Below are 27,543 nucleotides of genomic sequence, written 5' to 3'. Positions count from 1 at the left end.
CTTAATCAAACGCGACTGCAATGACCGGGTTGCTTTTGTGAAACTTCAGTTTGATGTCTCACAAATCTTCCACCCAGACCCTTGTGCAGGGAAAGTTGTCTCCTGACAGTGTAAGAAAGCAAAGAATGATAGCACTTTTTATTTCAAACCATAATGCGGCCTATATTGAATAGAGTAAGTACTAGAAACATTAACATCTGTAAGACGGAAGAATCGGAGTTGCCTTGGAGCGAGAGCATAATCGCTTGCCAGAACCCCTCCCCCCCAAGACATAACCAAGTAAAGCCCCTGATACGGAGCTGTTCAGCCGGTAGTTCGTCCCCCACACGATGCTGCCTAGCAGCCGGTACAAGTAGTATTGTCCGTGTGTTTACTCAGCACCTGAAGAAGCATGTACAAGAGCCCTGCCTCCCTCTCTGGCCGTCCTCGCCATCGCGGCTCTAACGAGATTGAACATGATCTCCCGCATGCCCGCCGTCCCTCGTCCAAGCGAGAACTGGCGCGCGCCCTGGGGCCTACCGTGTTTACTCTGACAGGTAGATGGCCATTAAATGCAGGAGATATGTATTAATGCCGAGAGTGCGTGATACAGGCACCGGTAGGCTTAATTAGATGCAACTTTATACCACTCATCGCATAAAATTAGTTAATTCCGTTTATCCTATCTACCCGAAGTACTACTATGCCAACGAACAAACCAGGGGAGTATTGTATTCCCATCATTCTCCAAGCGTGGTTCTATGTCGCCTTGGAGGGCGCGTGTGCTGTCGGAAACTGGATTCCGCCTAACGCTGCTGCTTGTCAACGCTGGGGCGGTAATGTACGTTAAGTTCGATGTTTGATGGTCGGCCGAGTTTCCTCTAACCCGCTGAATCAAGACTCTGAGGGACGGTATACAGGCCGCCATCATGGTGGCTGTTGATTCTGCGATATCCCACATGAAGAGCTCTGTAGCTTCGTCTGCGGTCTTGTCAGTACCTATGGATACCTGTAGTGACAAATCCGGACAGGAAACCGGGATGGTAACTTACATGCATCTGGAGAATTGAGTCTAGGAAGCTTGAAACACTTGACGACGGCTACGACACCCGCTCTGTGGGAGGAAAAAAAAAGCGATCAGCATGCTGGCGCACCAGCAGTGCAATTTAAGAACCAGTGAGCCGCTGGTGGCAAGTTTTGGGACTCACATGACGCCCATGCTCATCGCAATGCCAACGCCAATCTTTTCCAATCTCCTCATCCGGAGAATAACAAGAAACTTCCAGGGCAGGGCAGCGAGCGTAAAGTCCATGCCAGCTGAGTAGGCTAATGGGAAAGATGATGTCAGTTGTTACGACCTTTGTCCGACGGGCTTTCCTCATCGCTCATTACGAGGAAGACTTCGTGACTCACCGCCAGTAGCAATCCATATATTCACACCGACACCAGGTGCCCAGCAGGTTCCTGGAATGCTCGAATCCCACCCCTTCGCCAGCGGTGCACACTGGATCCAGGGCACGGCAGCGCTGAAGCCCATTGTTACGCTCAGCGACACAATGATAAACCAAACGAAGCGCCGCATAGTGCCGTCGGTGAGCCGCAGGAGCGTCACGGCAAAGGCTGTTTTCGTCCACACCACAGCCGAGATAGTGACGGTTGCCCGGCTGCTGAGAAGAAGCAAGAAGCGAACGGGATCGCCGGGCGTCATGTCCCAGCTATGTCGGCCCAGCCCAAACTCCTTGACTAGGACAGTGGTCAAGACATCGTTGACGATGATTACCGACTGCGTAATGGGCATTCCTTTCTGTGGTTAGTGGCCCCCAGGAAACCGGACAATCAAAGATTAGGCAGCTGAGAACTGAGTCTTACCAAGGAAGCGATCAATACCCAATCGTCCCACCACAGGCGCCGGCCGGTCGAGAGCTTACAATACAGACGCAGGGCGAGGAACAAGCCGGCCAGGGCTGTCAGCGACCATGACAGCGCAAGAAAAAGAGGGCCCCGATCGCTGTGATCCAGCGCGTCGGGCGGAGTTAGGTCAGATTGTGGTAGTAATCCCATGTTGGCTGGAATTTTCCCAAGGCGATTTCCAGCAATCACTAGTGTATTTGGCCTTAACTCTTCAAATGGACGGAGCCGGGCCGATGAACGGAAGACAGGATTGGTCAGCTTTGTATCTCGTTCCTCATGTCATTCCCTCCTTCGAGGACCCAAGTACGAGACAGGAGATGGGCACGGTCCGCAAGAAACCGGGGGTATGCAGACAGGGTTCCTCTTGAGGCTACCAATAAAAATCGTTAAGCTAAGGAAGGGTGATCGGCCGTGGCGCTCTTACGGTACTGTACCTTTGTCAGGCCCAACTAATTATCCGATGTACGCAGGTAAGTTATCCAGGCCCCACTGATCGCAGCAATTCGGGGTCCCAACCTTGCCCTACGCAAGTATTTGCCTACCTATCTATTCGTAGCACCTCCACCACTCCGCAAAAGACCGGTGAAGGTATGGATGACTGCGCGAGCCTGCGTAGTAGGGTTACATTAGGGTTAGATATTAGAGTTTGCAACTAAGGTAAGTTTAGACTGCGATATATAGGTAGATAAAATCGCTTGATATTGACGGCATCTTCTACATGATTTTGTTATTTTGATTGAAAGAGAGGATATCGGCTACCGTGTACTAACTAGGGAGCTTGTGGGGTGACGCAGGATAAACAACAGCTCTGTAACTCTGTTAAGACCTTAGTAGATGAGACGGCAAAGGACCCGGAACCCGGAAATTGGACGGCTGATTATCCCGTGCCGGTCGGGATCTTCCCGTCGCAGGATCAGGATATGCATACCTTAGGATTTGCATACCTTATCTTGCGATCCGTTCGCAGTACATACCTTACGTTACTACCTATGCTTACTTCACCGTTCTCCAGGGTAAATAATTCTAGCGTGGCAGGGGCGTCCTGTTAGAATCTGCCAGAAAACGTTTCGGCGCCGCAAACAGTTTGCCCTGTCCGCGCTAGGATTAACTTATTATAGTGGGATGCTGTACCTACCGTACAGTATGAGAGTGGAGAAAAAGCGATCATCGCCCCCGAAAGGAACTGGGGGATCCCGCTTGAGTTGGGCTCAGACCTGACGAGGTCGTCCTGCCATCAGACTGCACACCATCAAAATGGCAAGGAATGGAACGGGCTGCCCTTTTCGATCTGCTGCAGACAATAATATAAGGTAGTTAGCCGAAGGTCTTGGACAGACCGACTGGGATGTCTCCGACGCCACGAGCGGCCTCGGCATAATTGGGGGACCTCCCGATCCCGCCATCCCCCAGTCGCTCTCGCGTTCCCCAACCGCCGAGCACTGCATCATTGGCTGCTAGCCCACTGAGATGTCCCGCTTCAAGCCCGTCATTTTTGCGCGGCCACCGCGATGTCGTGCACTGGCCAGTTCCCCCCTCCACCTGGATGGACGCACCAGAAACGGCACCACCACCATCATTAACTTGGATGTGTGCCAGGTTTTTTCATCAGCACTGCTATCCGCACCAACCAGCGTCCAACTCAGCATGACATAATTAGACGGCATTCCCCACCCCGGATGATGTGGGCGACGCCCTCATCAGCACACCATCGCTGTCCCCGCTCAGATCAACTGTGAACCCGCCTCTGGCGCGCAACCTTTTGGCAAATCCTCCGCCATTGGCCGCCCAAGCCGCCCAAGCCGCGGGGCAGCAAGCGGATCAAGGGGCGGTTTTCCCTTATGACTTGTCGCCTCCATCGGCCCCCCTCCGCGCAACCTTGAGCAGCAGCACCGTGCTGTTGCTGTTGCCATTGCTGTTGCCGGGGCTGGTGCTGGTGTTGTTGCTCGCCGCGACGACAGGCAAAGAGGTTCTCGTGGCTTTGGAGCAGCGACCCGACCATGGCCAGCCGGCGCGCCTAGACTGCCGTCCATCTGAAACGGCGCAGCACCGCCCTTGTTGAGCACCGTCATGTTCCAGGAGCATTCGCCTATCTGTGAAGGCGAGGCGGGTGCGGGTGGCGTCTAGGAGGAACAGCGGCCGAAGACGGCGATTTTGTCCATGCACGCTGCCAGCCACATGGGGCTCCGCCATGGGATGGATCCGAGTGGTTCGTTTCTTTCCTTGTCTTGTCTCGTTTTGGGGCTATCACACGCATCGTTTCAAGGTTGTATAGGCTAGGCTAATAAATGGGTACTTAAGTACCTACTGGAGGGCGTGTTCGAGGCTTATGATTGCCGCTCGGAAGACCGTCTTGTCGGCCGATGTGATGTGAGCGAGGGGGACACTGGCATGAGGTGGAACAGGTGCACGTTTCCCGGGCTCGCCTAGAAGGGGAAGAGGAGATACGCATTAATCCGTGTTGTGTTTTCCAACCGTCGTCGAAGAAAAGGGACCCATAATATGTAGTAGGTAGGGTAGGATACATACCTCTTCAAAATCCTCCATCCGCTCTGCGATGCCGCCGTACTGATTTAACCTCAATGGCGGCAACCTCGCCTGCATTCCCATGGCCCGCTTCGCAAAGGCATCATCGTCAATGCCCAACGCCGTCTGTGCTTCGGGAATGAATCAAGATCGGAGAGCATAGAGTCATGGTTTTAGCACACAACTCCCGTCAGCTCCGGCCGAGGGTGGAAGGGGTATACTGCTACTTTAGGCCATGATCCAAGGGCCCAAGTATGTAAGTGTAACTGAAGAAACCGCTTACCTGTGACCAAACTAGCCAGTACTTCATCTCTGCAAATACATCCAGCTTTAGCAATAGATGAGATTTGTGTTACTTATGAAGGCTGCATTGCTAAGCACCTTTCCCAGTCCCCATATGCTGTCTTGGCTGTGGTCTATGCCTTGTTCGTTTTCCACTCCCCCGTATAGGTGTTATACTCCAGAGCAAACTCCCATTCCTCCCGCCCCTCACCTTCAACCTCTACCGCCAAGCCCGGCTCCCCGTAATGTCCCATAAACTCCAGTTCCACCCGCAGCGGCATCACCTCCGCCCACTCTGCCCTCAGCTGAAAAGCAAAAGGCTCCTGCTTCACTTCGCGCCTTTGGCCGACTAACCTAACTGACTTCAAAAACGTAGCCGGCGTCCCATCCACATCCAGCCCCGCAACGAGAAGCTTATGCCGCTCACCCCCCTTCAACCCCTTTCTTGCCGCCGAACTACTGCTAGCCCACTCCGGCTGCACAGTGACCAGCAGCCTCCGCCGCAGCACAAACCCCGGGATACCCCACCCCAATTTCTCCATGACCCTCACCATCAGCTCGTCCGTCCTCGCCCTCACCCTCCACGCGGCCAGCCCGTCCAACGGCGTGCTCTGCAGGTTGCAGATCGCCAGGGTGGCGCCCCGCCGCCTGCCGTTGCCCACCACCTCCGGGACCTCGTTAGCGGGGCTGACGGTGAGGGAGGAGCCGAGGACGAGGCAGAGATCTGCCTTCTTGGCGTGCTGAAAGGCCGATTTGAGGGCCTGCGGGGGCAGGGGCTCGGTGAAGTTGATGATGGAGTCGAGGAGGGGGCCGGAGCAGAGGGCGCATTTGCGGCCTGTGCGGTGGTCGTGGATGGAGGTTTGGTAAGTCGAGACGGCGCGGAAGTCTGGGGAGGGAAAGGGGAAGGAAGGTTAGTACGGAGGCGGAGGCTGCGGCGGGGGGTGTGGGAGGGAACGAGGGGCAAGGGGCCGGAGCAGATACCGCGGATGTATTCCTGGCCGCAATCTTTGCAGTACTCGCGGTTGCTGTTGCCGTGGAGCTCGGAGATTTTGTCCTGCCATGTGCGTGAGTTAAGATAATCATCTTTGCGGCCCATAGAACGACGCTCCCGAGAGGCTGTCGCGCGGAACTGAACTGACCGGCAAAATACCGCTTTTCCTATGCAGCCCGTCACAGTTTTGGCTGACTAGGTACTTCAACACGCCGCGATTCTGCAGCTCCACGAGAGCCATGTGTGTGGGCGTCGGAATGGCTTGAAGCGTATCAACCGACTTGATATCCCGATCTCTGCCCTGCGCGCGGAGCGTCCAGACGCCTTGCGGACCCCTAAAGTCAGAGATGCCCGCTGACGTTGAAACGCCGGCGCCGGTAAAGACAATGAAGTGCTTGCTCTTGCGAATCAAGTCTGCGAGTGCTTGTGCCTTTTGGTCAATTACGTCGTCGGGCTCGCTGATTTCGGCTTCCGCGACTCTGGGGGCCGTGTCTGCCATTGTGGGACATGGAAAGATGCCGAAGGAAATGGGGCACCGTGAATTGGGCGATCCGGGATCGCGTTGTTTTGCCTCAACCCGCCAGTCCTGATCTGGAAACGGAACACATTGGTGGGATCAGAAACACGTGATTCCTTTGGTATTAGTGGCGGAGGCGGACAGTACTAATGAATTAAGGTATTTAGAGTTACCGTTAATTAAAACGTTGGGTCATCTTCCGCGGCTACGCTACTTACAACCAACACAGCCTTGTCTTGTGCTACAATGGCGTATTCTGGATACGACTCTGTATCTTCAAACTACTACAACCTTGTACATTTCCGACAAAAATGGATGCGATATTGGACTAGAATCAACTCCCACACGTTTACCCCAGCAGTTCAGTTATAGATATCTGAATGTTTGTCGGAATCGCGAAGACAAGAGCAGCCTAACCGTAATATGGGACAATCTCCCAGAGCTCGATAAATAAAAACAGGCTGATGTGGCCAGTTACTATCGAAACCGTACCCCTTGACGCTGATCAAGTCTGTGTTCAGTTCAGCGCGGTTTCGACTGGGTTGTACCTGTTATCTAAGTATGTGTGGAAAACCGAATAATGTATATAGAAAACAAAGATGAAAATGAAAAAAAAAAAAAAAAAAAAAAAACTTCATTTTCCAATACAATAACCTAGGTTGGTATGGCACTATGGGACTATACCGGTGGTCTATAAGGAGAGCACTGGTGGAGCGCTGACACAAGAACGAAAGAACAGTTCAACGATGTATTTGGCCGGTAGAAAAGCACATGGGTCGCGCAAGATGATTTCTCATCTTGGACGCTATGTATAATTCCATGACAGATTTGAAGCTCTTATAGTATTACTACAGTAGTACTAGCCCTCAGGCATCAAGAGCTTTACCTCTTTCTCTAACGAGTTACATAAAATCAGTGAGCCATACCGTGTCCATTAGCTCCCGCGCCCGCGCCCGCGCCATTGGCTGCCATCGCCGCCATTTTAGGGCATCCGCCCTTGGCACCCATCGGGCCCATTCCGTGTCCATGCCCGTTGGTGCTGGCCCCATTGCTTTGTACCGGCTTGACTTTGCCTAGGGCCTCGGCACGCGACTTGCTCTCGGGGTCAAAGTACGGCACCTCGCCGATACCGACGGCGCGGTTGCCAGATCGTTCGCCGAGATCCATGTAATCAAACGTGGCACGGTGGAAGACGCTCCGGTTGTCCCAGATGGCTAAAGAAAAGTGTTTGTTAGTCACTGGGAATTCGCTCATGTAACGAAAGGCGAGGAAACGTTAAGGATTCTCACCAATGTCATGAGGGTTCCGCCACTTGAACCTGCACTGCAGGTCATGGTTGTCTTGGATCATGCCGTAGAACTTCTTGAGAAGCTCGTCCGACTCGTATTGGTTGACCTCGTTGATGCGCTTGGAGAACTGGCCGACGGCGAAGATGCTCTTCCAGCCCGTGACCGGGTTCGTGCGCACGACCGGGTGGACGGCGGTCAGGGCGCGCCCAACGTTCAGAGGGTTGCCGCGCTCGCCCTCCTCGATGCGCTCGCCGCGGTTGTGGATGGCCATGAGCACGCAGTCGGCCCGGCATGTCACCGTCAGCTTGTCGACAAACTCCTGGTACGGCTTGGACAGGCGGTTATACAGCTCGTAGCCCGACGCCCACAGGGTGTCACCACCCGTCTCGGGCAGCTTGATGACGCGGAGCGACGTGTAGTCGGCCGGCACGGGCTCGAACTGGATATCCGTGTGCCACTCGGCCGCGTCGAAGCGCCGCTTGTCCATGTTTGGCATCTTCTCAAACATGTACTTGAAGCCGGTCGAGTTGACATAGCTAATCTGCCGGTCAGGCGTGCCGCCCTCGGGCACATGGGCCGGCGCCAGGGGGAAAATGTGCACCGAGGACTCCTTGGGCTTGCCGGCGAGCTTGCCTAGGCGATCCACAAACTCCTTCTGGAGCTCATTGCTAAGGTTGGTCTGGGAGCGGAAAAAAACCACACCCCTCCTCGAAACTGTGCTATATTAGAACCTCCCTGGACTGCAATATTCATCTACGGACGTTACACTTACTGGTAATAGCAAGATCTCGGAGTAGTTCATCGGCATTCTCAGCCTTCATCAGGTCATCGACGATGTTGATGTCGATGTATTCACGACCGATCTCGGGCGTTGTCTCCTCATACTTGAACTTATTCAACGCACCACTCAGTTCGAGAGGCTCTCTGTGCTGTGATTGTGCCATGATGTACTGAAAGGACGTGGCAAGACTGTTGGAGGTACTAGGAGTAGTGAGTGAGAGGAGGAGGATAATGATTCTTGCCTGCCAGCCGCAAGCCTCTCAACTCAAGCTTTATAGGGGTACAAGAGGACGCGCCGACAAGAGCCAACGTGGCAAGAGTAATCACAACCGTGGCGGGACTCCATGATTACCGAACTTCCGCCTCTCGAAGAGAACCCCTTCGCGAAGACATCCCGTGCGAGCCGGATCCTTCGACAAGGGCGCTGGCTCGTCATGTACAGATACACTCAGCGTATCGTACTCTGGCAGAGAGCCGCACCGTTTTCGGGGTCACCGTTTCGACGTTTTCATGAACTAGGAGCCATCACCTCGGAATCTTTTGTTGGGGAGGACCAACAAATGCGAGCGCTCCTGCACCGAGTACTACAGGGTTCAAACATAGCTTACCAGTAGGCAACGAAATGCGGAACAGTGTTTTAGTTCGGCACCTAGTACGTTTCATGCGCTGTAGTAAGCAGTGTTTGCTTGGTTGTCTTTCGCCCGCCGGGCCCCTGTCTCGGAGGTCCGGGGTATGGAGGTACCTTAGCTATCGTGGGATGAGCGGTGAATGTGAATCTGTGGCAGCTCTTGACCAAAGTATGACGGCGAAAATACCGCAGCCTTGTTACACCGCCCACGCGGGTTGGAGAGCTTGACGAGACTAGGATTCACACGTCAGCGTGAACCTAGAAGTCATTTCGTGGTTCCGGGGCACTGCCTTACTGCGGACCCGCTCGACCTAGTAGCCCTGACAGCCACCATGCACCGTGCGCTCAGCAAACCCACCTTGGGTGATGTGGTAGAGGACCAGATACCCTCGTACGTGAATTTTTCCCAGCTCCATGATATTCGGGATGGTGTCCATTTACGCCTATTTAAAGGAGGTCAGGAAGTTCAGTGATTTTACCAAGCCGGGGTACCAATTATTGCATCACCACTTCACACCCGTTTTCTTGTCTATTCTCTTCACAGCTCCTGCCCTCACTCCCCATCTACCTACACACTCACTATGTCACCTCCGCGAGCTTTTGACTTTGAAGGGGCCGTCGCCATTGTTACGGGCGCCGGCTGCCGGATGAAGGGCGAGCTGGGCAACGGCAGCGCTACGGCCGTCCTTCTTGCGCGCCACGGCGCACGGGTAGCCGTTCTCGACCGCAACCTGGAGGCCGCCGCCGAGACCAAGCGGATCATCGAAGAAGAGGGTGGTGTGGCCGAGGTTGTGCAGGGAGACGTGACGGTTGATGCAGACTGCAAGGCCGCTGTAGCCAAGACAATCGAAGTGTTTGGCAAATTGGACATACTCGTGAACATTGGTCAGTTGCAGACCCCCATAGACATTTGCTTAGCCATGGCGAAGTCGTCCCATCCCCCCCCGAAAGCCCAAGGCACTAACCGCTTTGAGAACAGTGGGCATTGGAGGCGCCCAGGGTACCGTGGACAAGGTGGACATTGACGAGTTCAACCACGATCTTCACTACAACGTCACCAGCATGGTGCAAATGGCGCGGTATGCTGTGCCCGAGATGCGCAAGAACGGCAGTGGTGCCATCGTCAACATGAGCTCCGTCTGCGGCTTGACGGGCGGAAGCCCGTCCGTCTTCTACCCCACGGCGAAGGGCGCCATCGTGCAGATGACACGTGCCATGGCTGGCCAGCACGGGCCCGATGCGATCCGTGTGAACTGCGTGTGTCCTGGCATGGCTTACACACCCATGGCCCGCAGCCGAGGCATCACTGAGGAGATGAGGCATGAGCGTAAGAGCCTCGGTTTCCTCAAGTACGAGGGCACTGCTATGGACATTGGATACGGTGAGCGCGTTTGACCCCCACGCCCCCCCCCCCCCCCCTCCCTCCTGGGATAAGCAGAGAACGTGCTCCTGACAAATTCCGACGTTCCAGCCATCATGTTCTTGTGCAGCAAGGAGGCTAGGTGGATTACGGGTGCCATCCTGCCGATTGACGGAGGAGTAAGTCGGCTCCCAAAATGCAGCAGGATGAAGGATTCAGATTTTGCTGACACGAATCTCAAGTACACCGCCGGCCGGGTCGATCACCCCAAAATGGGCAGTATGGACATGGGCAATCACAAGTGAGGTGGAAGGGCGTGGGGCTGGGGTGTGGGCGGGTACCCCATAATGTGGCGCTGGGGCCTCTGGGAGACGGGGGTGGGTAGGGCTACCATGGTACACGTGGATCATGAAAAGAACAGGACCGGGCTAGGTGGGATGACCAAAAGTCAGAGAACATGCATAGAACTTTGTTTGGAAATGAGGAACTTGTGTCCGGCCGGCATCGCAAGTCGGTGAATTCTGTGGCCGCTTCCGGATGTCACCCGTAGCCCAGGGTGGCAGCAGACCAAAGAAAGTTTGGTTCCAGACTCGACCCCCCTGGCCCTTGGCGTGATCTTACACTTAACCCCTTCAGGTTGTTTGTTGTGGAACCCAGCGCGGCCGCCGCCCCAAGGTTGCATACGTCACTCGAAGTTTGCATAAGCGACCGAGGGCAGCGTGCGGAAGCGAGATCTGCGTAACCGGGGCGCAGCGCCGGGTGAGCGGTTCCGCCGAGACAAGCTCTTCATGACAATATCTTGTAGCATAGTAGCGTAGATGTTTCGCCCAACGGTGCGACGTGCATGCAACTAGCTTGGAACCCGGTACGCCACCTCCCATGTAGGGGATCCTCGCGCGCTAGGGCTGACTGATCTGGACGGAGCAAGTACACGTGTGCGCGTCGGGTACGACATATTCCCACTGGTGGATTATGTCAGGCAAAGTGCCTGGTTTGTTTTCGGTCGACGAGTCGGCAGGATTTTGGGAGCTCGGGGAGCAACGTTCTCCGAGTTAACTTGGTCGCCGCGTACGCGGAGGTCAGACGAACCCTGATTCGAAGCTTGGCCCGGACGAGCTTGTGAACCCCCCGTCGCGGTGGGATTCAATACTGCCACCCTGTCATATGCTAGTCTAGCTCCCGCTGCATGGCAGAGTTGCAGTAGACCCGCGCAGCCTTACAACAGCCAGCAGTCAGCAGCAAGATTACACAAATACTCTGCCCCCAACTGGCATGGGTGCGTGTATTTGGATACCCCTACCATGAAGAGCGATTCACCGCCCTTTTTGCGCGGCAGAACTTAACGCCGAGGAGTACAGGGGATCATCTCGCTCATTCCTCCATGGCGAAACCCTTGTCATTCCCAGCGAGCGAGTGATCCCGTTTCGAACCTTTTGTTTGTTTGATCTGCAATGCAAAGTGGTCCCTAAACGGGGTTTCCACACAACCTTAGTTTGTTGGGTCGCGCGTACTATGTTCTGATCGTGCTAAGGATCAGATGAATTTAAATTCAACATAAGAGAGATCGATTAATATTACGCTGATTAACGGAGACTTTGGGTGATAATTCTCCAGTCTCACATTCAGATACTGACAAATAATGAGCGCACGGTAGAGCGCATTCGTGCTGCCGAGTTCGCAAAAATTGCGATAAACAAAAACAGCGGGAAATGGCCCCGCGACCGTAAATATCTAGATCTATTGTTCCACTACATTTCCCTTGCCAACCGGTGATGCAAAAATCTTACGCTTGACCGTCTTTCTGCCCCTTCTCGACATCAGAGTCCGGCAGACTTGGACTCTTCGGTGACGGAGCGACAGCGTTGCTGGTGAGGGGCGATTTGGCCCTCCAGCGAGCGCCGTATATTCCGAGCGCTATTCAATGCTATGGTCAGCGAGAAGCTCAAATGGGCGCGAAAATTTTGAAGTGGGTTGGCCAGTTAGGAATGGCAGCTACTTACCCAGAGCGCCACTACCGAATGTAACGATGTCGAGCAGAGCGAAGCCGGTGAAGTACCAGCCGGTGCCCATCCTGGGAACAAGCGCTGGAGCGACAACGGCCGCAATAGCCGCAGCTGGGTTCCGCAACATGTTCTCAATGGCCATGGCACCAGCCGCGGCTTGCGGGACGCACTCCGTCAAGAACGCAAACGTCACGACGAGGACTGACGACATACCGAGCCCAGCTGATTTACGTTCATGTCAGCCAATCAAACGTTAGTTGCTGATGGAAGCCGTGAAAGACTCACTCAGGAAGGTTGCCGTGATCGCAGCGGCCGGGTGGATATTATTGCCCACAACCCAACCGTACATGATGGATCCCGCGGCACACACAACGGCCCCCCACACCTGGTCCACCAGCCGGCCTTCTGGTGCGACATAGCCATCAGCCGCCTTCTTGGCGGTACGCGCGCGCCTCCAATCCGAAAAGCGACCGGCAAGAAGCGAGCCGGTGATGATGGCGATGCCGAGCGCGAGGTAACCCCCACCCACGGCCGTTACGGACCAGTGGTACTGCTCCGTCAACACAACGGGCAGATCAACCGCCATCGAGAAGTAGTTGGCAAAGAGTATCGCAGTGTATACTGAGGATATGGAGATAGGGGGATACCACGCAAGCCGCCAAAGTGCTCCGAAGGAGGGCTTTGGTGGTGGGGGCCCTCGCTCCGACTCAGGGGCCAGCGGCGAGACTAGGCGTGGCGGAAGTTGGATGAGGCCGCGGTCCGCATACATACTCGCGTTACCCACACGGCATCGCAGGGTCTCGGGAAGGGCAAAGATCGTAGCGAGCAACGTTACGCCGACGGCGATGGCTATAATCGGCAGCAGACCTGGTCAGCAACTTAAAGACACCATGATATTACTTCGCTTGCAGCCATTCCTAAACTTACCCAGAACGCCGAATGTCCATCTCCATGAAGCCTGTCCGGTAATGACGCCTCCGAGCACTGGACCGAGCGTTGGGCCCAGGTTTGGGCCCAGGAGGAATATCGACATGTAAAATCCTCGGCGGGCCGGCTCAGTGGTCTGGCAGTGGTGAGCGATCAGAACGCTTAGCGCAGGAGCACGACACTTACATCGGCTATCGTCCCAGCCCCAAGTGAGATGGCTGACGAGCACCCGAAGGCCTGCACCATTCTGAGAAACACTAGAGCGCCGAAGTTGGCGGGCAACGCGGCGATAAGGATATTGGAGACCAGGTAAATGGTCATCGAGACGATGTAGAGTGGCCTCCTCCCCTTCCAATCTGAAAACATGGAGAAGACCAGAGGAGAGACGGCGCAGAACGCCATGAAAACCGACACGGTAGCATTGATTGCCGTGCCAGACACTCCAAACTCTCTCTCGAGCACGGGCAGAGACGGCAGGTAGATCCCTCCGGCTAGAGGGCCGAGAAAGCCCATGAAGCTCACCAGGCCGATGATGAAGCGCCGTTGCCCCGGCTTAAAACCTGAGTAGGGTGCGGCCGCGACATCGTCTTGTTGTTGTTGCGGTTCCTGTTGCTGTTCCTGTTGCGGTTCCTGTTGCTGCTCCGGTTGCTGCCCCAGTTGCGGCTCCGGTTGTGGCTCCGGTTGTGGCTCCGGTTGCGGCTCCGGCTGCTGCTCTAACTGCTCCTCCAGCTGCTGCTCTGGCTGTTGCCCCAGTTGGTGCTCCGGTTGTTGGTCGTTGGCGGCCATGGTTGCTGTTCTGCGGTGAGAATTCACAAACAGAAAACGAGCAAGAGAAACACAGAAAAGAAACGATAGAATATGCACAAAGTCGAGGCTTGCTTCGGAGCCATGCAGATCAGAAGACTTACGGTACTCATTTCCGGTGGTACCCTGCGTAGGCATTGAACCCCTGTACAGCACTTTGTCAACGATCAAGTTATCATTAGTAACGGTGATCACTGCAGTATGCGGCACGGCTACCTTGTTGGCCATAAGCCGCAGCGTACTATGAATCCGAGAGCCGGGGCTACCAGCCGGGGTGCGGCTCTGCCTCGGGACCGGAAGCCCGGAACACTCTGCCTAGAATGTAATATTCCGGCACCCCCACTTGGATATGGAATCCTCTGCGAAGCGAGGTAGTACCCTGGGGCCCGAGTACCAGCATGAAGGCTCTGGGGACATTTGGGTGCAGCTCGGAACCACTCGAATCCTGTCCAATGGGGCAGGGGTCAGGCTGACTGAGCACGCACCATTGCAAACTCGATCCCAACTGGGTCGAGATAACCAGCGCATACTCGCGCGTGCATGGGTCCCTGTTCTGGCACGTTATTCAAGCTGAAAAAGACGTCGCTCAACCTCGCATCCCAACGAGTCTTTTGTGCTCGTTATCTGACGCTAGGAACTCCTGACCGCTCTCTCCACCAGCCGATACCGCCATGTCCTCGCCTCAGAAGGATGCAGCCCCGGCGGAGCCGGTGGTTCGCGTCATCGGAGAGAAAGCCGACGACTTTGATGGCGGGGATCTGGACCCTAACCCGAGCCCGGAGAGCGGCAGCACGGCCCCGGCTACGGAATACCATCAGAAGCCCCTCGGCTCCTCAAAGTCGATGTGGGGATGGCTCGTACTGAACCTGGCGGTATGATAGCAGAATCCGGATCGCCCCATAGACGAGTAAAGACACTGAGTTGACCTGGCACCAGACTGGCCCAACAAGCGCCATGCTGTTCAACTTTTTGCCGGCCGCCATCCAGACGGTAGCCAACGCCGTCGGCCACCAGCCCGGCTCCGAGGAGCCCTGCGCCGCCATCGGCCCGATCGCATGCGTCGTCAACTTCGGCTCTCAAGAGGTGGACTATCTGACGTACTTGTGAGTGTTGCAGCCAACCCTGCGCTGGGTCAACAAACCGCAGCAACAACAGCACGGATGAGCTGACCATTACCGCGCTCCCCGGCTTTGCGAAATGCAGCCTTTACCTGAACTCCATCACACGCGGTTTGCAGGCAGTCGCCTGCATCCTCGCTTCAGGGCTTGCCGATTATGCTCGCTTCCGGAAGACCATCATGATGGCGACCATTTACGTGTTTGGGGCGCTATCACTTCCTTTTGCCGGCCTCACGTCGTTGTCCTACAGCACACTCACCGCGCTTTCCAGCCTCCACGTTGCATCGACCGTCTTCATGGGCGTGTTCATGATCACCCAGGCGTCTTACATCCCCATGTTCATGGCCACGGCGCAACAGCCGGCAAAATCCGACTCACCCCTGCCCGAAACCCATGAGGGACTGGGTCAAGCCTCCTGGGCAAGAGGTGCCCGAGCGAGCACATGGGGGATTGTGGTCAACAACATTGGACAGATCGCAGCCGTTCTTGCTGGCATCATCATCGCATACACCCAGCCTCCCACCCCGGACGCGAGCTTCAACAGGTAAGTGCTTACCATGCTGCTGTGGGCATTAGTTTGTTCACTGACCAGGGGGGGATCCTGCAAGCTATCGATTGGCCATGACAGTGAGCGGCGCGGCAACGAGTAAGTCAATTCTCGATCGTACTGTTGCACACCCGCTTCCCCCCATGCCCATAGCCCCCATCAGCAGGCCCGTAACTCCGACATGAACCAGTTTCCCTCTTACCGTGCCGCACGCCTGCCGTGGCCACACACCTGAATTTCACCACATGCATCTAACCCTTGTTGCTGTAGTTGCCATCGCCGTCGTGGGGCATTTCCTGCTCCCGAACGTTCGTGGGACCACAAGACCCAAGAAGTGGAGCATCTCGCTTCCGTTTCTCACATGTAAGTCCCGGCGGTTTCTCCCACGTCGCAGCCGCACCACTGCTAACCATGCAACCAAACACAACCAGGTTGGCGGCTCCTGCGGTCGGTCAAATCTCATCCCGAGGTGTTCAAATTCTGCGCGGGATGGATGCTCTTTGACGCTGCATGGTTCAACTTCATCCCCTTGATTTCGATGCTGTTCCTCGAGGTGACTGGCCTGCACCTGTCCGGAGGTGGCATTTACGCCGTCTTCACCCTGGTCGGCATCTTGGCTGCCTGCCTGGGCTCCCTGGCGTGGATGTGGGCATTCCCGCGCGTCAGAACCCCGGTCAAGACCTGGCTCTATCTCCTTCTCGGCCTCAACATCTTTTGCATCTTCTGGGGCTGTCTCGGCGTCAGCGCCAACACTCTCGTCGGACTCAAGCATGCCCCCGAGTTCTGGGTTATCCAGGTCATCTTCATGGCCGCCAACAACACCATGCTGGCTTACAACCGCGTTGTGTTCGCATCCTTTATCCCGAAGGGGAGCGAGGCCCTGCTGTCTGGGCTCATCTTCATCCTGGACCTGTGCACCGGCTGGATCATGCCGCTGATTCAAGGCGAGATCCAAAACGGCACCGGAGACTTGCATTACTCCATGTTGCTGTCCTTGGGTCTCATGGTTGCTTCGGTGCCATTTTTTATTTGGGTTAAGGTAGACAAGGGGGTAGCGCAGGCAGAAAAGCCCCTGGCTGGGTTCTTATAGTTTGGTCATTTGAGCAAGAACCAGCACTCTGGGAACGCATCTGATCTGCGCTGCGCATACCAATATATCACTGTCATATTGTCACGTAACGTCCAAGCCTCCGTGTGTAGCCAGACGCATTAGAGTGTATTCGTCTCCAGTGATAACCTGATACGCTGCGACCAGTTTCCCTTTCTATCATTTCTGGAGGGTACTAGTAGTGTGCTATGCATGTCATACTTGTCAAACTTCATAAACCAAACAAAAATAAAATAAAATGAAGCCGAAATTTACCACTGCATTTGAATCTCCATGTACATGAAATGTGGTTCCTGGTCACACATTCCGTTCACTAATTAACATGTTTTATAACAAAACTACTGTTCCACAAAGCACTCAAGAGTCGTTGCGTTTTGTAAACACCAACCTCAAACCTCTCGGAAACAATGGTCCAGCCTGTTTCACCTGTCAATTACACCTTTCCACTGCACAATGGTATGGGAAACACAGCAACACGTACCGGAGTCATTCTGTTGGGCCAGGTCGGGTCCAGTTTCCAGGTGAACCTCTGGGTTAAGACAAACAAGGCGACTTTGAGCTCCAGAGTGGCAAAGCGCTCGCCTAGGCATGCCCTATTCCCGCCGTGGAACGTCACAAACTCGGATTTGGTGCGCCTTTGCCGGTAGAAGCGCTGGATGTCCTCCATGGTATCGCCCCACCGCTCGGGGCGGAAGCGGTCCGCGTCGGGGCCCCAGTACTCGGCGTCGCGGTTCGTCGAGTAGCAGTGGTAGCCGAGATACGTGCCCTTGGGGATGAAGATGCCGTCGCCGAGCAGGACGTCCTCGGCCGCGCGCCGGTTGATGAGCTGGCCGATCGGCGGGAGCATGCGCAGGCTCTCGTACACCACCGACGCGAGGTAGGGCATGGCCTGGAGCGCGCCGTGCGTCGGCTCGCCCGCGCCCACGGAGCGGATCTCGCCCAGCAGGCGGTCCTGGGCCTCTGGGTGCTGCGCGAGTAGGTACAGCGTCGAGATGAGCCCCAGCTGCGGGTTCTCTTGGCCGGCCACGTAGAGGACCGTCAGGTTGTCGCGGAACTGCTGCTCCGTGAGCTCGCCGGAGCCCCGGGCGGCCAGCAGGCGGGCACCCAGCTTGTCGGAAGGGGCGTCAAAGTCTGATTTGGCGTGCGCCGATACGAGACTGGACGTCAACTCGTCCTTGAACTCGGATATGGTCGAGCGAACCGCCATCCGACTGGGAATCGGCAGGCTGTCAAGAAACGGAAAGTTCATGAAAATGGGTTTGAAAATCTGGAGCTTGAGGGCCGTTTGAAGCCTGTGGATTTTGGCATCGTGACGGTCCAAGGCCTGTTAAAGTCAGGATTTTGCCATACTAGTTGCACCCAGAATAATTGATAACTCACCCCAAAGTCGGTCTGCAAAACCGCGTCGCCAATATTAGAGATGGTGTACCTCTGCAGCATGTCCTGCACCGGAACTCCCCGCCCGCTGGCGCCACAGGCGTTTGCTATCAAGTCGCAAAGTTTCAGTGCGTTTCGGGCCAGCAGCTCTATCTCAAATGTTCTCTGCAAGCCCGGCTTAATCACCTGCCGGTACTGTTTCCAAGTCGAGCCGTGACTAGATATGATGTTGTCCCCCAGGAAAACCGCGAGAACGCTATTCGGGATCTTCTTCTGATTCCCGCTTTTCTGGTAGACATCTTCATGCTTAAACAGCTCGGCCAGATACCGGGGCCGATGGACTAAGACGTTCCACTGAGCGCCGAAGAACAACTTTACGGCACCGTGGGTGCGAAGCGGTTCCTGGATGTACGTCTTGAACGTTTCAGACTGGTCGACGTCTTTGAAGAAGGGAATCAAGGTGACCCAAAAAGGCACCGCTGGGATTCCCTTAGGATATTTTGGCGGGACAAGGACCACATAGCCGGCGACAGCAACGGACACCGCCACGCCCACCAACAAAGTTAACAACAAGAACGCAATGTCGGCCATGTTCGTCTCGCTCGAGCCGGGGGAATGTTGAGCGACTGTCCGCCAGTGGGAGCAACACGATACCCGTTCTTTGCGTATTAGGAAGTCCGCTAATTGGAGCTCGGGCCACTGCCGCTCGCTTCTCGCTCTCACACCCTTTTTTTTTTTTCTTTTTGATCTTCGCTGATTCTGCGTCTTCCTTCGCTCCCCTGCACACCGCTGGGATACCCTGAGCCAACAACTCGGAATCGAGATTACCTCTCCGTTACGTAAGATACGATCGGCAACAAGGTATGTAAGGTTAAGGCGCAGTCAATATCTCTAATGGTTGGCTGATGTGTTGTCCTGGCTCACGATGTCTGGCCATTTGGGACGCATATCCGAGCACATGTTCGTGTACCTGTACCTTGCAGCACCGCAAAACGGAGGGAACCTGGCATCCATGAACGGTTTCCCGACCGCACCGTTTTGGCGTGACCGACAGCCAATCAGGGGGCCCCGTCTCACCCTGCAGACACGAGGCTCCCAATCCCATCAGCGGCTGACACGTACGATAGACAGGGCATTGGCTTTCCTTTCCAAACATACCAGGTACGTGTAGTCTCATCGCTAGAGGAATTCAGGCACCTCGCTTTGCACTGCCATGCTCAGATCATGCGAACTGATGACCCTGGGAAATCCCCGTGGTGCCCAACCAGGAGCCAGGTTACATTGGGACAAGGGGTCTGGTACACAACTGATGGGATGGTTTGCGTGGGTAGCGCAGCTCAGTTGACGCCAGAGCACCGCATCACGGCTGTGCGGCGTGGTTGTGGGGGGTCGAAGCCATCCATCCAGCGGGCGCGGAGTACAATCCTGTTGCGAATGCGGTCTCACTCACACGGTGGATGGCTCGCCTGCCCGAGCACCAAGTCTCACCCAGGGATAAATATGGGTGACCCAAAACATTGGAGGTGCTAAATTGCTCAAACCTTCTCACCCTTCACGTCCCAGCTCCCGGCATACCCGACACGATGGAGGATCTGAGCGTGTATCACAGAGTCTGCTGCGCCTATGTGCGGGCGCCCAATGGGCAGCTGATTTCTTGTACTGGACCTCTTTCACCTAGCTTCCAAGCCCACTGGGCCGACTTATTACCCTTTATTACCTCCCCGTCCCTCCGCCAGTCCGTGGTCTTTCCAGGCACTGTCATCGCCGAAAAGAGCCTTTACCCCGGAGCACCATCAGTCACAAAAGCCCTTCTCAAGGTTGAGTCGGTTCATCAAGACAAGTTGGCCGTATACGAACGTTCAGAAGAGATCGACACCGGGATCGTTTCCGGCCTTGTCCTTCGGCAACCGCATTCCGTGGGAGTGGAACTCTTCGACGATGTCTTTGCCTATCTCCTTCTGCAAGATATCAAGCTGTTCACGTCGGCGCCACAAGACCAAGGCCAAGACTCGGACTCGGAGCTGAAGGAGACGACAGAAAAGATCGTCGACTTGTTTGATGAGTGGCTAAGGTATGCCAGCGATAACGACAAGTGGCACATCCAGGGGCGCGAGTACTTCTTCGGCCGTGTCTATGAGTTTGTGCGGCGGCAGGCAAGGCTCGAGTTCTGTCTCCCGGCCTTCCCCTGCAAGTCGTCCAACCCGGACAAGGTGTTTGGCGTGATGCCCGACAGAGGCGAGCAGCTTGCGCTCGAACATCTCCACGCCTTCCTCGAGGCCGTGGGTGACGTCTACAAGCCGGGTGCGAAGCTGTGGATTGTGAGCGACGGCCACGTCTTCAGCGACTGCAGTGAGTCCCATCCCTACCGCAACTGCCCCAGGAAATTAGCTGCGAGAACGGGAACACTAACAATCTCTACAGTTGGTGTCGACGATCAGACGGTCGATCAATACAATGCACAGCTCCTCAAGATGAGCTCCGCTGTCAGCCAGCGCCACAGAGCCAAAGACTGGATCGGCTTCAAGTCTCTCGTCGACATGTTCGATCTCAGGCACTGTGCAACCGAGATGCAGAACTGTCTGGGACTGCCCGCGATGGACTCGCACATCGCCACGCAGCGCACGACGGCCGCCGAGCTCAGCCGCCAGATGCTAGTCCACAGCTGCGGCACCGATCCGGCGGCGCTGCGCGCGCGTATCAAGGCGGCCGACCACAGCGCCCTCAAGCTCTATCGCGGCTTCTCTCGATTCATGGTCGAGGACTTGAGCCGCAATCGGTACACCAGCCACCTCAGCCGTGCCAAGCTCAAACAGCTCGCCTCCAAGGTGGCATTTGAGATGATCCAGCGCAACGACGCCTACTCGAACCTCGTCGAGCTCTTCTTCCCTCATCACGTCCGCCTCTCAATCCACGCCCACGACAACTCAGGCCCCAAGTTTGGCATCCGCATGTTCAGCCCCAACGTCAGGGCCCTCGACAACCTGTCGCTCGCCAGCGGCGAGATGCGCTCCGTCGACCTGCTCCACGTGCCGACGCCGTGGCACAACTGCATCGCCACCGTCTCCGGCCAGCCCACCATCGTCATGACCAAGTCCAAGGTCGTCAGGGACGCGCTGGCCGAAGGCGAGTTCAACGGCGACTGGGCCGACGAGGGCCACGGTGGCAAGGCCGGCCACTTCCTCCTACATCCTCCCCAGAAGGTATTATACGATGTCGCGCAGGATCACCAGGACATACTGGACTGCTGCAACCCTACCAACCCCTACATGTGGGATCTGGAATCAACCCTCGACGCCGACATGTGGTATTTCCGTGCGGTGGCCGGCGTTGGAGTTTTCTAGACACTTTCTGGACCTCTCTATACCTGCACTTTGGCATTTGGAATGGATCTGCGGTGAAATTATTATGCTTCTTTTGTGAGAGGGCACTTAGGTTGGAAAAGATATTATTGATGGATACTTGGTGTTTCTGACCCCATTCTTTATCCTCCTTGACTACAAGGGAGCTAGATGTATGTTGCCTCAGGGATACGACGGCAGGGGACCAACTGTTTCGACGAGTGGCATGCTCATATTGGCGCCGGGAACCTACACCAAAATCACCTCATGTTAATACCAAGCTCTGGCGATAGCAGTGATAACCGGGCACAAACTAGAAAAAGCAACTTAGAAAAAACAACAAGAAAGAAATTGAAACTTGCCTTGTGGACTACGGAGAACGGATCCCAGCTCGGATGCACGTGAGGAAGATATTCGATGTTGTTGACGGAATTGTTGACGTCCGGGTCGCCGTAGAGATGCCTCAAAAATGCCACCATCATGTCCATGCCCGCCGAGACGCCCGAGCTGGTCCAAACCTTGCCGTCCTGCACCCACCGCGCGCTGGGAACCCAGGTGACGTTATTACCAAAGGACGTCGCCCGGGCCCAAGTCGCCTTGGTGGCCGTGGCGCGCCGGCCGTCGAGGATGCCGGCGCGGGCGAGGAAGCCGGCCCCGGTACAGACGGAGAGGATGTACTCGGTCGAGTCGAAGCGGGCTGCGATGAAGTCCTCGATGGCCGTGTCGTTGTTCTCGGCCAGATTCAGATCGCCCAACCCCCCGGAAACAATGAGGACATCCAGCGGCGGGGCTGTCTCGAATGTGTGCGTGGCCATGATCTGCGCGTCAATCATGGCTGACATGTCCATCGGCATTCCGTCGGGGCCGTGATGCAGCGGCGGGCGGCTGTGTACAGGGCCGGCGACCTTGGCAATCACCGAGAGGTTCATGCTGAAGGGCCAGGAGAGCTACCCAGGGGGAGCATATTGGTAAAGTGCGCTTACGCAATAGGAGCGTTGTTCTCGCATTGTCGGGACTCACATCAGACAAGAATTGCAGCGGCCCAAACACATCTAGAATCGTGTATCCATGGAAGACCACCTGGAACTCTGAGTTAGCATTTCATAGTGAGGCATTGATTCGACAGCGCCGCGCTCACATAGCCGATGGACAAAGTTCGGTTGGCATTCCGCTTTTGCTCCGCTGAAAAGGTGTAGTTAAGAGCGAGTGAGAGCTGAAGCCATTGCGTCGAGACCACCAATGCCGAAGCTAGAATCGAGGTTTTGATCTTCATGATAAGAGACGGGGCGTCACAATGTGTGATTGATAGCGATTCGTAGAAAACACCATGTGTTGAATACTAGTGCTAAGAACCCATGCGCATCATTGCCAACTTATTTATTCCTCGTCGTTTGCCTGTTGGCACGAGGAAGCTTGCGAGCAGGACTCTTCCCCGAGCCCTGAATTACCCCAAACGGGGGCGGCCCCGACGAAAACAATCTAATTCCCGCATCATGACGGCCTTGTGAGCACTCCACGCGGAGACACATGAGCGGTCTTATAGTGTTTTTGATGAGCGAGGTTGCACAAGGACCCTGCGGACTGCAGAAGCGCGAACCCAGACACCGGGGCTCGTCGTGGCTAAATTGCGACCGAGCACGAAAGAGCAAATTTCGCGCGGTTTGGAGTAATCCGAATGCCATATCGGGTGGCCTAACCGGGGGCTTACGCATCCAGGCCCAACGGGCAGGGCCGAGCATGGAACGGGACGGCCGCGGACGAGCTTGGTAACCCCCGCGCCAACGGCGCATCCGTCTCGTTTCCACCGGTTTGGTTGTGTGGTTTCAATCAACTTATTACCAGCCCCGCTCAGTGCCGAGGCAATAGAGCCTTCTGTCACATCGTCTGGGGAAAGTCACATTATCTAGCTTGGTGAGCGTGGGGTTGGTCTGGGCAATCTAAACGACGACTTCTACCGGTAAGCTTATGCGCATAAAGACGCAGAGATTCAACTTTAGTTCAACCTCCCCCACCCCCACCCGTTCATAACACAAAACCCGGGACCGAGATCCAACGGACCTTGGTCTTATGGGATGAGTCAGGTGGCACACGCTTCTCGCTTGGCGGACGTTGAACGCATCGCCGCCAAAGGACACTAGGTACCTACTCTACCTAGGCAACAGGGGGTTTGGAGGCAAGTATCCCCTCGTCTATTTTAGTGTAGATACTTCAGATTCACCTTAACATTCCGAGTGTCGTGCGATATGTATCCAAAGGACCTGCTGCCCGTAATTCGAAGTACAGGACAGGCCTAAGAGATATATTATTAGTAAGGTACTGTGAGGATGGCTACATAGATACCTTAGAGACGTGCATTTTCACATGAACTTAGGGTTGCGGAGCTTCCTGATACATTTGTAGGGTAGGCTATGATACCAGCTGAGCGAGCAGTTTCTGGTTCAGGCAGGCGGGATCAGAACCTACATACTGCTATTTAAGCACCCGAGTTTGATGAATGTATTGTTATGGGCAAATGACACAAAGAATCACGTAATACTACCTATACTAACACCGTTAATGAATCAGTTCTGCAGACAATCAGACTGCGGATGATCTCATAATATTACGTATTGTTACTTCACCTACTACGACTTGAGTCTGAACGAAGTCAGCTGTTACTTTACCTACGACTCGGTCTGAACGAAGTCACCTGGTCGGAATGCTCTGCCTCATCCTTCCACCCCCACTGAAACCGCAATCCGTTCACCTTTGCGAACGCATCAACCACACCCTCTCGATCGAGCCCCGACTCCATGTCTCCCATTCTACGGGCCACCGCCAGCATGGTGATTTCATTGATACGCCAATTCTTCTCCCACCTCCCCCGTTTGCACTTGTCAGCAAACCGCTTCAGCTGCTCCGAGTAAATTCTACCGGCAGCCTCAGCGTTGTCGTACCACGCATCGTCCCAGATGGGAAGTCCGTTGGTCGCCGGCCTTGCGTCCCCTTCCTCGACCAGAACAAGCTTCTCAAGAGAGGCTGGAAGTTCTACGGCCGACGCTGCGTTGATGCGCTCGTGCCGGTGCTCAAGTTCCTTCTCGATGCGGAGGGTCGCGTCGCCCTGCCACCCGCCCAAGGGAGCAAACCCGCCAAATAGACTGCGGAGGTTCGTCCGTAGCGTCCGGAGCTGGGTCATCTTCGGAAGGCAGGTGAGCTTGCGTCGGGGCCCGAAGAAGAACGTGTCGTTCTCGGCGGTTCGGCACCAGCTGATAAGCATATCGAGACTCTCAAGCCTGCTGCTGCATATTGGAAGGACGGTATTCCAGTTGGCGTCCGGGTTCGCTTCGCCGGTAGGCCCGGCATTGTCGATCTTGATGGAGAGCGTCCTCAGTTGCTTAGCATCAGTGAGTGCCTGCTCAAGAGTCTCGAAGTCAAAGGGTGTGTTGTCCAGCTCGATGCGCTCGAGGTTGGCAACACATGCTTTCATGTGCTGCTGCTCCCATCCTTCCGGCTCCAATGATAGCACCACGTCGCCGGCAAGTCCCTCGCTGAATGCGGAAGTCGGCCCTTGAGCGGGTGCTGACCTTCCGATGCAGATTTTTATGCTTTTCAGGCCGGGGAATGTCTGGAACGACCATGCTGGAGCATACTCCAACTCGAACCGACGCGGGCTTCTCCACCCTGGGATTCCATAGACTTCGACATGCTCCAGTGAAGGACATGGCCACGTGCCTGGCGGAGCAGTTGATTTCGTAATCCCAGAGGCTGCGTTGCTCGCGGTGGCTTCGGAGATGAGGCGGAAAATAGTGCGATAATACCGGTTTGCTCCAATCCAGACCTGTCTCGTTCCCAGAAACCGATATCCTGGAGCATCCATGATATGATTATACCGTAAGACGAGAGTGCGGAGATTTGGCAAGTGGCATAGAATGACAAAGAATGTGGCTACCACGGGGTCTATGTATCCTCCCGGGTTGATTCCGTTGCCGAGCAGGACCCTCTCCCGGAGTTCAGCAAGTGAAGGGCAGAGTTCGAAAGCTGGTTCGTCAAATAGCCACTGGTATTGGCCTTCATTGCTCAGAACGCTACGGATGTAATCCAATGTCTTGCGCCTGAATTCGTCCCATGGGGAGGCGGATTCGGCGTACCATCCATAAAATGTTTCCTCCCACGCTCTCTCCACGTGCATGTCGACCTCCAAGCGATTGACGAATCCAGCGTTAAAGCGCATGCCAGCTGTATTTTGGGACAGACGGTACGCCAGTTTGATCAGAGTGCGGTACTTGTCGATGCGGACTCGAGAGTAGAGGGCCTCGCGGGCAAAGACAGAGAGAGTGCCACAAGTAAGAGCAAGCTGCAGGAGGTTGGAGAACCGCCCCGCGTGGATCTGACGTGACTGCAACCCTTGGATTGGCGTACGAGAAATTATCCTGGTCTGGGGATCCGTATTCGCCCCGGTGTCCCACACGCCCGACATGGGAACCAACTCGCTCGTAATGTTGCGTAGTATCTCCGCCGGCATCTCGGTTAGACGTGCCCGCTTGCCATCAGCGGGTTCTCCAGATAAGGACGGCATGGCGTTGGAGGAAACGGCAGACTCGGGATAGAAAGAGAGCTGGATAAGGTAAGTCTTAGGTGTGAGCGTGTAGAATGGTTGTTAGCCGTGGCCCACAGAAGGTTAGAAACCTGACAATGAACCCGAGTAGAAGGTGTTATTTTTATATGTAAAGTAGTGAGGTAGTGAAGCATACAGAAGTTAGCCATTATATATTGTTACTGCTACAAGTACGTATGTGTTGTGCTACCGAGGCTAGCTTATCCGCGGCTCACACAGTGGCCACTGTACATAACACAGGAGTCTTGTTTAGGTACCCTTCTATTTCTGCGTCGCCCACCAGCCTTCAATGGCGTCCGGATGGGTTGGTTCATATGCTCGGATGGTAAAACAGATGGTTATCTAATTATTGTGCGGTGAAATCGTTGACCAAAACATATTAATGTGTGGCCAAGTGGACTTTCCCTTTCAACACTACGGATTTGCGATTTCCGATTTGGGTCGTAGGTACGGTAAGTGTACCCAAGAGGCTGACGAGACCCTCGACGAGCATGTTGTAAAATGCCCATGCAAGTCCACAGACGCTGCCACAGCCGTGATTTCGAGAAGATATAGGGTTACCGATCTCGACAAAGATAGTATTCAAGAGTGCCTGATTTCTCTCATTTTAGGTACAACCTTACCAAGTCTCACTACATTTCCTCCGGAGTCCAAAGCACAACATTTGTTGCCACTATGATATTGACAGCGTTGGAAATGTGGCCCATTGCGTTCTCTTTCTACAGTCGCTTTTCGCTTCAGTGTTACGTGGTCCAGGCTGCTTGTTCCCCGATTATAACCTAAGGTAGTTAGGCGGAAACCGTGAACGTCTCGAAACAGCCGCAATGTGCGACTAGCACTACGGCTATCGCAACGTGTTGTTTTGGCTTGAATAAGCTAGATGGGTTGGTGGTTATGGACAGCGATGTTATTTATGGCCTCAAGCAGGATTCTTCAACTACCTACCTACCTTACCTAAGGTAGTCGGCCCAAAAACGGCAATTCCTAATGCACCTTGGACCAAAGAGTATTCTCATTAAGAGGAACTAGCGCTTAACCTGGCGGCTTTATCCATTACAAGTGTGAACAGGTCTCTATTAAGTTTGACTCGTTGTCTTTCGTTGAAGGGATGGGACAATCCGACGCTGGACAGAACCCGCCTTCCGGGCTTCGCGTTTCGAGCTACGCGACGGGCGAACAACACTCCAGATGTGCCCAGGGTCGACAAGGTCCGAAGTAAGGACTGCAAGCCATGTGCTGCAAACACGAGGCGCTCCCTCATGTTAAGTATGGCCGTTTAGCTGTCGCCGGATTGCCGGGTCGCGGTAGAGTAAGTAGAGGTTGTCGCTGCGGCGTGACCGAGATCTTGCATGAGTCGGCCATGCCCTGCTAGGGCTTCATGAGCACCAACGGCGGAACCATGAGTCTTCCGTTGGCACCTTTCCCGGGATTCCCAAGTGTCTGGCGGGCACTACAATGACGAGGCTT

At 55.1% G+C, this 27,543-nt stretch overlaps 10 protein-coding genes across 10 annotated transcripts; 3 read left to right on the top strand and 7 right to left on the bottom strand.

Annotated features, from left to right (window-relative positions):
• Positions 1-661: 661 nt before the first annotated feature.
• On the bottom strand, positions 662-2,040 carry MFIFM68171_07222 (Rhodopsin domain-containing protein; the record flags this gene model as incomplete). The annotated part of the gene is made up of 5 exons (XM_071062642.1): positions 662-960; positions 1,032-1,093; positions 1,188-1,305; positions 1,393-1,762; positions 1,849-2,040. 5 exons carry the CDS (start codon positions 2,038-2,040, stop codon positions 662-664), a joined length of 1,041 nt encoding a protein of 346 aa, XP_070918743.1.
• Positions 2,041-4,829: 2,789 nt separating this feature from the next.
• On the bottom strand, positions 4,830-6,185 carry MFIFM68171_07221 (protein acetyllysine N-acetyltransferase; the record flags this gene model as incomplete). The annotated part of the gene is made up of 3 exons (XM_071062641.1): positions 4,830-5,581; positions 5,677-5,749; positions 5,835-6,185. The coding sequence occupies 3 exons, from the start codon at positions 6,183-6,185 to the stop codon at positions 4,830-4,832; spliced, it is 1,176 nt and encodes a 391-aa protein (XP_070918742.1).
• Positions 6,186-7,115: 930 nt separating this feature from the next.
• On the bottom strand, positions 7,116-8,436 carry MFIFM68171_07220 (TauD/TfdA-like domain-containing protein; the record flags this gene model as incomplete). Its single annotated transcript, XM_071062640.1, has 3 exons — positions 7,116-7,417; positions 7,493-8,206; positions 8,265-8,436. The coding sequence occupies 3 exons, from the start codon at positions 8,434-8,436 to the stop codon at positions 7,116-7,118; spliced, it is 1,188 nt and encodes a 395-aa protein (XP_070918741.1).
• Positions 8,437-9,481: 1,045 nt separating this feature from the next.
• Positions 9,482-10,565, top strand: MFIFM68171_07219 (Putative oxidoreductase YhdF; the record flags this gene model as incomplete). The annotated part of the gene is made up of 4 exons (XM_071062639.1): positions 9,482-9,785; positions 9,880-10,281; positions 10,372-10,439; positions 10,503-10,565. 4 exons carry the CDS (start codon positions 9,482-9,484, stop codon positions 10,563-10,565), a joined length of 837 nt encoding a protein of 278 aa, XP_070918740.1.
• Positions 10,566-12,252: 1,687 nt separating this feature from the next.
• Positions 12,253-13,976, bottom strand: DTR1_1 (Dityrosine transporter 1; the record flags this gene model as incomplete). The annotated part of the gene is made up of 4 exons (XM_071062638.1): positions 12,253-12,485; positions 12,549-13,112; positions 13,191-13,326; positions 13,377-13,976. The coding sequence occupies 4 exons, from the start codon at positions 13,974-13,976 to the stop codon at positions 12,253-12,255; spliced, it is 1,533 nt and encodes a 510-aa protein (XP_070918739.1).
• A 689-nt stretch (positions 13,977-14,665) lies between these two features.
• MFIFM68171_07217 (uncharacterized protein) lies at positions 14,666-16,749 on the top strand (the record flags this gene model as incomplete). Its single annotated transcript, XM_071062637.1, has 6 exons — positions 14,666-14,866; positions 14,931-15,097; positions 15,198-15,656; positions 15,721-15,758; positions 15,930-16,022; positions 16,091-16,749. The coding sequence occupies 6 exons, from the start codon at positions 14,666-14,668 to the stop codon at positions 16,747-16,749; spliced, it is 1,617 nt and encodes a 538-aa protein (XP_070918738.1).
• Positions 16,750-17,124: 375 nt separating this feature from the next.
• Positions 17,125-18,735, bottom strand: DIT2_1 (cytochrome P450-dit2; the record flags this gene model as incomplete). Its single annotated transcript, XM_071062636.1, has 3 exons — positions 17,125-17,193; positions 17,249-18,091; positions 18,148-18,735. The coding sequence occupies 3 exons, from the start codon at positions 18,733-18,735 to the stop codon at positions 17,125-17,127; spliced, it is 1,500 nt and encodes a 499-aa protein (XP_070918737.1).
• Positions 18,736-19,727: 992 nt separating this feature from the next.
• On the top strand, positions 19,728-21,485 carry MFIFM68171_07215 (Pyoverdine/dityrosine biosynthesis protein; the record flags this gene model as incomplete). The annotated part of the gene is made up of 2 exons (XM_071062635.1): positions 19,728-20,493; positions 20,566-21,485. The coding sequence occupies 2 exons, from the start codon at positions 19,728-19,730 to the stop codon at positions 21,483-21,485; spliced, it is 1,686 nt and encodes a 561-aa protein (XP_070918736.1).
• Positions 21,486-21,665: 180 nt separating this feature from the next.
• On the bottom strand, positions 21,666-22,755 carry MFIFM68171_07214 (DJ-1/PfpI domain-containing protein; the record flags this gene model as incomplete). The annotated part of the gene is made up of 4 exons (XM_071062634.1): positions 21,666-21,731; positions 21,845-22,429; positions 22,503-22,562; positions 22,621-22,755. The coding sequence occupies 4 exons, from the start codon at positions 22,753-22,755 to the stop codon at positions 21,666-21,668; spliced, it is 846 nt and encodes a 281-aa protein (XP_070918735.1).
• Positions 22,756-24,141: 1,386 nt separating this feature from the next.
• MFIFM68171_07213 (uncharacterized protein) lies at positions 24,142-26,037 on the bottom strand (the record flags this gene model as incomplete). Its single annotated transcript, XM_071062633.1, has 1 exon — positions 24,142-26,037. The coding sequence occupies one exon, from the start codon at positions 26,035-26,037 to the stop codon at positions 24,142-24,144; it is 1,896 nt and encodes a 631-aa protein (XP_070918734.1).
• Between the last annotated feature and the right edge of the window lie 1,506 nt (positions 26,038-27,543).

The sequence above is a fragment of the Madurella fahalii genome, assembly GCF_045866475.1.
Source record: "Madurella fahalii IFM 68171 DNA, scaffold_4, whole genome shotgun sequence".
NCBI classification, from domain to species: domain Eukaryota; kingdom Fungi; phylum Ascomycota; class Sordariomycetes; order Sordariales; genus Madurella; species Madurella fahalii.
Note: the sequence above shows the minus strand (reverse complement) of the source record. Positions and strands in the feature narration are given on the sequence as shown.